The following is an 8,853-nucleotide window of genomic DNA, read 5'->3' as shown; positions in this document are numbered from 1 at the left end:
ATATCGTGATAGATATCGTTATCGCCTGAAATGAAAAAAACATATCGTGATATGAAAAAATCTCATATCGCCCAGCTCTACAAAAAGATTATTTTCATTGCAGCACGCATCTACGAAACCACTAACCTAGCTACTACAGCAGCGAAACTATTTCTGCACTTTCAACAGAATGCAGAAGCCGTCCCCTGGGATACAAAGTACTGTGTATTTCAACAACAGGTGGAAATGACAGGCTCCTGTGGGCGACGCTGTGTGTCTGGGGATTAAGACAGCCTCGGGCTGTTGTGCTCTGTGCGGAGCCACTCGGGAGCAGCAGGCATTGCTCTACATTTCCATCGGCAGCATCACACCCAGAAGACAGCATTTCAATAAACCAAAAGCCTGGCGGGTATGTTGTAACCTTCAATGTAATGATGTGTGTGCGTGCACAGTTATCGTCATGTTAAAAGTGCCCTGAGGCAACCGTTGTTGTGATTTGTTTCTGTATAAATAAAACTGAATTGTATAGTGTGCATAATTTTTCTAAAAATGCCACGTAGCACTAACAAGTATGCTTTTATATAAATGGTAAATGGACTGATGCTCAAAGCGCTCTTTACAACATGCCACATTCACCCAATCGCACCCATTCTCACAAGCACTTTCTCTGTACTTAGTGCTTTCTAACTACAGTCACACACATTCACACTCCGATGGATGCATCAGAGAGCAACTCGGGGTTATTATCTTGCAGCCACCCCTATAAAAATCACAAATTTATTGTGAAAATGATTATTTGTTTGACTCAGCAGTGCTGTTGATTGAAGCAGGAGCATTACTGTCCTATTGAAATGTTTCCCAAACTGCTGCTCAGTCATGAACACTGACACATGTTAGTGGGAGCAGCTGTGTCTGCAGGGTGAAGTCAGCTACAGGAAGCCAGTTTGTATCAATACGGGTGCAAATTAAGATCAATATACATTTTTAGTATTGATTAATATCTGAATATGGATTTGCATTTATTTTTTGACAACCCCAATTCAAAGTCAAGTACACTGCATTTCATCATACTAACAGTTAGTGCATGTGTCTGAAAGGTTTTTTGATTGGCCAGAACCAGTGACTCAGGGACTGTCTTTAGATCAATAAATACATTTCGATGTCATATTAGTTTGATAACCTTCATTATCAAAGAGACACTTTAAAATCTCTGTGCAGATGCAAAACATTGGGGCCCTATAACAAAAGTGACACAGCATCAGTTAGGCTGTCAACATTACTAGCAGGTGTAAATATCTAACATTTTACCACCTGTGAGTATTTATCAGCATGTATCTCTGAAACAGAATGGCTACAAAGCTTGGCATGCAACTCTGAGTCCTATTTGTGTTTGTACAAATCAATGAAATAAAAAAAAATAAATAAACTTAATTAGAAATAGTAAAAATAAAAAAATGTGCGTATACCTAGTATTCGCACATATGTATAGATTTGAGACTCAGACCTTCATGAGTTAACATATTTTCAGTTTTTGCTGAATTCTACCTTTAAATTTATGTGGAACACCATTTTAATTCGTTCACTGCCAGCTATTGGCAGTGAATGAATTAAACCCATTGACTTATTCACTGCCATTGACGGCTATAGACGTCAATGGCAGTGAATGAGTTAACATTCAGAAAATGCATAAACTGTGTGTCTTAATTGTATAATAAACTGAATACCATCATGCACCTGGTGAGTGCTCACAAAATATTCTGCTTATTACTGTGTAACTTGCTCATTTTAAGTAGGAAAGATCTATCTATGCCTGACACAGATGGATAGCGTCCAATGAGCTTCAGACGGGTTCAAAGGTGAAGGCTGACACTGTTGCACCCAGAGGTTAGTACCTTTGCTGCATGCTCAGTAATTTGCTTGTAGCTGTGGAGCATTTAAGATTCATTTCACTGGAGGCATAAAGGAGACTGGAGCGATATTCTTTCCAGTACCCTTCACTTAGTGAGTAATCTAACCTGAAAAGCAGTTTAATACTTATTGCTATACAGAGAGTTCATTTTTAGTGTGCTGCTTGGTGTCGTTTTCAGCTAACAACATGGAGATTTTAGCTCAGTACCATCGCAGAACCGTCTAGAGGACAGCTCTTGCTAGCATTGTAGAAGATGAGCAAGCATAAACAGAGCATAGACAAGTGCCACTTTGGACCACGGTGTGTCTGTGAGCTGTACAGAGTGTGTATTTCCCAAGGAGAAAAAAAGTGTATGATAAGTGCGGGACAGACGGGACAGGAGAGGTAAGGCCTGCTCAGTGGTGTCTGATAAACTGGAAATCATGGTAGATGCAGTGCAGGCTAAACAGGTTACCTTAAAGTATTGTTGTGAAATGTACAGGGATGCACTATGTTGGACTGTTGCAGGCACGGCTGATGTGGTAACGGGCAATGTTAGGCTATATCAAGGACAGCAGACATCAATTTAAGGCCAGGACTGGTACTCGTGCCTAAGTACCCAAGCTGATCTGTCTGCTTAGATCTTCTACAATTCAGTTAAATCTGCAAAAAAAAGGTAAATCTCAGAGCAACAGCAGTGCCTCTTTCCCTCTTGATTACCATAAAAACATTAAGGATGTTCTTTGTTTCTTACTCTGCATTTTAGCTTAAATTTTGTTAAATAAATAATGACACAATAAGTCATTTGTTGTTGTTTATCTGAGCTTAGATTTGCCTTCTCTGTCTTTGTTTTCCTCGAGCGTTATGGACGTAAACAAAAGGACCCAAGACAAAGTGGTGTCCACAAGACCATACATTATTACAAAGTTCAAACTGGTTGATGAACACAGCTCCTGAAGTGTTTCCCAGTCATAATGAAAAACTGATAGCACTGTGCACAAAAGCAGAAGTTTATTGCTAAGGACTCGAAGCTTTCGTCGAAGCGGCTATCCTAGAGCGCAAGCTAGCCTAGGTAAATACCACTTCAGTTGCAAGTATCACTTCTAGCTACACCCTACATCACAGAGTTGGAGAACATCGAGAATTACTTACAGCAATGATAAACAAAGACGTTAAAATCATTCTCAACTCCAGAGGGAGCAACTGGAGATGGGCAAAGAGACACAGGCAGCACCGGGGCAGGAGGTTCACAACCTCTTGTCTAGCTACATTTTGTGGTTTCCATCTGAACTTTTTCTTTCGCTTTTTATCTCGCCTGCCACTTAAAATACATTTTTTTGAACCTCATTTTGAAAAGGGAAACGTTTCACACACCTGCAGCTGTCCCACAGCAGAGCGGCACCCACCAGGCCGAAGAGAAGATACTGGTTATGACATCAGGGGGAAACAGGGTGATGTTCCTCTGTACCTGAAGTAAGTTAAGCACCAGGGCCAGGAAGACGCCCACAGAGAACAACATGGCCCCTCGGATCAACAGGTTGGTCGTCCTGCAGAGCAAAATAAAAGGCGTCAGGATGCTGGTCTGGATTGGTATTTAGGTGCTATTGTGTTTTCTAGTCTTCTTGACCACTCAAAGATCTTTTTTCTCTGTACTTTAAGCACTTCATTCACACACTCACACTCTCTTGGACCAGAATTGTACCAGTGATGAATTGGGCTTCACCTTGCTCATGAATACTTTTAAAAGTATACTGAAGGAGCTGGGACAGACCATTAGTGGACAACTTGGCTACCTTGTTACCCAGGTCACACCCAGATTACCTGCATACAGTGTTGAGTTTTAGCAGGACAACTTAGCCTCAGATTACAGTTTCTGTGCTACAATGTTCAATGAATAAAAGACTAATGAAAGATTTACCTTACTATGTAACAAACAGCAAAGACAGTAAAAATGGCACTATGGGAGTTTGTTGTTCTTCTTATGGAGACCTTCTGTAGCACACAGAGCTAACCTGTTGGTGATAGCTGAGATGTATGGTCCACGAGAATGCTGCATCTCTCCAGACCTCGACCACTGCTGCTGGTCGCCGGTCACTGTTCTTCCGCTCATCGTCGTCAAGGTTAGAGACATTCGTAAGACTAATTCAGGAAATTACAGATGGTGTCTGACATCTTTAAACATTAGTGTGGTCAATGTCCTCCACTGACATCCCAAACCACGCTGAAAAACAAGAACAGGCAAAACAAAAAAAAAAAGAATAATTAGGCTGCTTTCTGTTTCAATCAGAACATCATAAAAAGGTAGGTTAGCTGGGTGCTACATGCAGTGGGTGACCTAATGGTTTTACATAGTAAGTTTTAGAACATTTTTTTTTAACCTAAAGGATTTATGGTGTAAGATATTATATACACAGCTTCTAACGTTAAAACTTTCTGTATCTTTCAGAACTAAAAGTCAGAGTGTATGTTCAGAAAAGTCTACATACTCCATGTTTGTTTGTAATTACAACACAAGCCACCCAACTATACTCCATGATCAGCAATTCCTGTAATCTGTGCTCATTCATGTAGTCTTGTACCATCAGTAACCATGCATAGAGGTGACTGTAAAAACATGACCTGTATATATAGATAGAATGAGTGGTTGACTGCATGTATACAACCTGTGCAACTTGAATTCATGTATCTAAAACTAATACACTATTATGTAACCACCATCCATGTATGCATGTGGATATTTGGTTGCTGGCTGTTAAACTGTGTCGAGCATGTTCATTTCTCCTCTGAGGCAAAGAGCCGAGGTGATTATTAGAACAGTGATGACTTTAGGTCTTTGCTTCACTATCAGCAGGAACAGGAAGATGTTACTGGTGGGTTTTACTGGTGGAGAGCTGGTGACCACAGAAAAGGGATCATATTACATTTGGATACAATTCAGGAACAGTTAAAAAAAAAATAAAAATAAAAAAGGAGGGGGAGGGGCTTCCAAAGGATGCACTCTCTGAGAGCGACTCCTGCACAATAATCCAAACCACTATTTGTGAAACCCTCTGACGAGGGAAATGACTCCAGAAACACCAAAACCACGTTCCCCAAGTCTGGTACAAAGCCACAGACCGAACAGCAGCTATACCATCGCCATGATTTCCTCCATTGTTGTGTCGCATTTGTTTCTCAGATAGAAATGATGCCACGGGACTTTAAGCCGCGTTGCTATAACGACTTCACACACATTTAGTTGGCAATCAGTTGTAATGGAAAATGACTGAAACCGAGCAGAGTCGAGTCATGCCGAGTGGGTACCAGTGGAAAAGAGACAAATGAGTCTGCATCCACCTAAAGCATCAAAATCTTTTACTAGCATTACCATTCAAGTACTTTATTATGGTTGCTAATACTAGCACTGCACAAAATGCAAGCACAAAGGAGTGCCAGTACACTTGTGAGGAAAAGTAACTGATTTAATTAATTGAACTAATTAAAGATTAATTCTTGCTCTTGCGTTTTTAAATGCTTCAAAGTAGCAGCTGCTGTCGTATTCAACTACAGATAGATTGTTGTGGGTTGGCTCTATAGTAGCCTGTATGTACAACTACAATCAGAATCCATTATTATATAGACCTATAGTACTAATGGCATCAAGTCTTGGGGATCGTCAAGATGTTTTCTGGCAAAACTGAGATGAGCCTGTTCCTGTGCTCAGCAAGGATTTTCATCTTGGAACTGCCATGCAGGCCATTTTGCCCAGTCTCTTTATGGTCCTGAACACTGACCTTAAGTGAGGCGAGTGAAGCCTGCAGTTCTTTGAATCTTGTTCTGGGGTCTTTTGGATGAGTCGTCATTACCACTCTGGGGGTAACTTAATGGCTCTCACTGTGGTTCGTTGAAGTCCCACAGCTTTATGACTGTCTTTGTAATATTTTGGCTGAGGGCTCTCAATCACTTTTACCGATTTTCCAAAGAGGTGATCCACCACAGCTAATTTACATTATAACGGGGAGGAGGCAATAACTTTTTCACACAGGGCCATTTAGGTTTGGCCTTTTTCCCCCTAAATAATAAACACATTCACTTAAAAACTGCTTTTTGTGTTTACTTGTGTTATCTTTGTCTAATATTTAAATTTGTTTGATTACCTGAAATATTTAAGTGTGACAAACATACAAAAAAAACTAAACAAACACAGGAAATCGGGAAGGGGACAAATACTTTTACATATCACTGTAGCAGATGTACCAGCAGCTATATTAACCAATGCTGAATACAATGCTGCGATATTTTTCTATCTACAAACAGTTTGAGCAGATGAATGGTGAGCTTGCGCTGGATAATTAACTGTACTGATTTGACTACTGAAACTTTTAGCGTCTTTTATGCAAGGCTGAATCGGGGGAGCCAGTAGATCACGTGTGCCCCTCATTCACTCATACCACGTATCTGTATCTGTATCTTTAAAGCTTTATTTTTAGCAGGCGTCAGGGCTGCCGCAGCATTTTGCCCTCGTTAGACCGATTAACACAGCCCCCATTTACCGGTCCTTTACTACCTGGTGGCGACCAAAACATGTCAAAGAAACAACTAAACACCCCAATTAAATAGTCACAGTAGAAAACACGCAGCTGCCGAGGTAACGTAGGTTAGCTTAACGTGAAGTTCGTTGTGTGTACGTAAGCACTGAATAGTTAGCTAGAACGAACGTGTCGTGTACGTGATAGCACACTGGCTAAGGTCCAAGCTCTTACCTTATGCCGACAAACACCTTGTTCTTACACATTTATTCATTTCAATGGCTTTTGCTCGTCGTGTAACACTGAACTGAAACAGACGAAGAGCTAGAGTTTTCTCTCCCTATTGTGACTACTTCCGGATGAACGGCTAGCCGTTCGCGTTTAAAGGCATGACGTAACCGCGTCGCAAAAAATGACGCGTCATGTGATTGGATGTGTGCGGAACGTTAACCCAATCGCTCTGGACTATAAAAGAATGCCAGCGATGTTGTAATTGTGCAGAAGCAGAGACAGATGAGAGACAGGATCTATTGGATAATTCTTCTGTAGAAATAGTTTCAACTGTTGATTGTTTTTATATATAGTTTTTAATTCACAGTCGCTTCATGCGAAATGTTTATGCCTCAATAACTAGGAAAGGGACAATGGCCATGTTTAATTTAGTGAGCAATTAAATTTATCTTTTGTAGCTTAATACAGCAGCCCCAATACCCAGCTCAGCGTTGTACTCTAGTTTTTATCCACTCAAAAGAATCCTCACATATACACGTACACTTAATTTTGTATTTATTTATTTTATTGATTTGTTTTGTGGTGTGATTGGCTTACAGTAATGAAAAAGTGAGAAAGTCACCGTGCGCTGTGGATTACTCTTAATCCTCATTTATGCTATTTTGTAATCAGCATACTGAGACCTGCAACTCCTGATGGTGTTTTGGGGATTATACCTAGGTACACAATGGTTTTAACAGAAAGAGGCTTGCCATGCTCTCTTGTCAACTATAGCACTTAACTCTATCTGTTAACTGGAGTCTACATGCTATGGATCTTTAAAAAAATACCTGTAGAAAGCTTAACGCTGAAAAAATGTTGAACTGAGGGAAATTGTTTGTTAATATATTTACTAAAATCCTGGAATAAACTCAAATTAGAATTAAACACGAGTCCTACATGATAAACTGGACTGTACTACACTAAGCAGTAATTGGTAGTGCTCACGTGGTTGAAAAGAGTGCTGTACCTTCACTGAGTCCAGCAAAGTTGTGTCCTCTATCATTTCTAGATATTTTGGGAGGTTTGATTGACGTGAAGTTCAGTTCAATTTATTTATACAGCACCAATTCACAGTTGCTTCAAGGTGCTTTAACAGTTAGAGTTAACAGTTTGAAACAATTTCTTTCCATCTGAAGGTCACTTTGGATCTCCTTCCAGCCCCCGGCAAAGTGGTGACACATCCAGAAAAGCTGTACTTACATACAATTGCTTGAACTGATCTTATCCTGTTTAGAAATGGCTACAAGAGTCATTGCCAAGTGGTATAAATTTAATCATCATTTTGGGTCTTCACTGAGCTCCTTGGAGTTTCAGAGTCCAGCGTGTGCTATTTAAAAAATCCTTTTAATGTTTTGTAACTATGCGTGTAATGTTATTAATAAACTTTATTTATTTGCACATTTGTTTTTATGTGGAAACAGTTCGCAGAATATTCAAAGGATGGTTTAAATGAAAACATTTAAGTTACACAACATGCACACTAATGATTTTTAAAACTCAGCTAATTGCCTCAAAGACAGACAATCGTCTGAGACAGAATGTCTTGGAGGGAGGTTCAGAAGGTGAGAGGGGTGTACAACGTCTCCAGACCCATAATGCATCTAACCAGCTCCTGGAAGACACTAGTCAAGTGCACCATGAGAAAAACACAATCTGAACCAAATGTGCTTCAATCCATTTGCAGTCCTTTTATAGAAAAAATGTCTCACCATGCTTAAGCACTTTTCTCCATTGCCACAGGCGCTATGAGCATAAAAGACCTGCTCCAGTCACATGCAATATGGCCCAGAGTCCCAGCCTCTTATGTGGCATTAATTCCAGTTTCTGCCCCTCATTTGCCTTGAAGTTCCACATTGGTGTAGCCTCAAGCTCAGGATTGACACCTATCCCCACTCCCCCACATGTCCTCCATCTCAACGAGCATTTCAAGAGCCCACTCAGTGGACAGCTGATTTGCCACCTGACCAAGTGCCACTAATGTCTTCTCCTGTGTTTTCACATGAATTACACCACACCATGATCTCATCATGTGCAATTAACCTCCATTAATCACTACTGAGATCTCAGCCCTTTCTTACAAGAAACAAAGAGCATTATGTAGGATGAAGGATAGTTAAAAAGTTGAAAAAAGTATTCATTTCTTTAAGTATACTGCAAAAAAATTAATCTGCGAAAATCTGACTGTAACAAAATCAAATCAGTATT

The 8,853-nt window shown here is 40.2% G+C and overlaps 1 protein-coding gene across 1 annotated transcript in view; it reads right to left on the bottom strand.

Moving 5' to 3' along the window:
* The window catches only part of insig2 (insulin induced gene 2), a 17,138-nt gene extending 10,363 nt beyond the window's left edge, over positions 1 to 6,775 (bottom strand). Inside the window, exons 1-3 of the mRNA XM_005751575.1 lie at positions 6,610 to 6,775; positions 3,880 to 4,088; positions 3,242 to 3,414 (exon numbers count right to left, since the gene is read on the bottom strand). Of these exons, the coding sequence (XP_005751632.1) occupies positions 3,242 to 3,414; positions 3,880 to 3,998 (292 nt within the window). The 5' untranslated portion in view covers positions 3,999 to 4,088; positions 6,610 to 6,775. The remainder of the gene's footprint in view (positions 1 to 3,241; positions 3,415 to 3,879; positions 4,089 to 6,609) is intronic.
* Between the last annotated feature and the right edge of the window lie 2,078 nt (positions 6,776 to 8,853).

This window comes from Pundamilia nyererei, unplaced genomic scaffold (assembly GCF_000239375.1).
Source record: "Pundamilia nyererei isolate P.nyererei 1_Seehausen unplaced genomic scaffold, PunNye1.0 scaffold00316, whole genome shotgun sequence".
Lineage (NCBI taxonomy): Eukaryota > Metazoa > Chordata > Actinopteri > Cichliformes > Cichlidae > Pundamilia > Pundamilia nyererei.
Note: the sequence above shows the minus strand (reverse complement) of the source record. Positions and strands in the feature narration are given on the sequence as shown.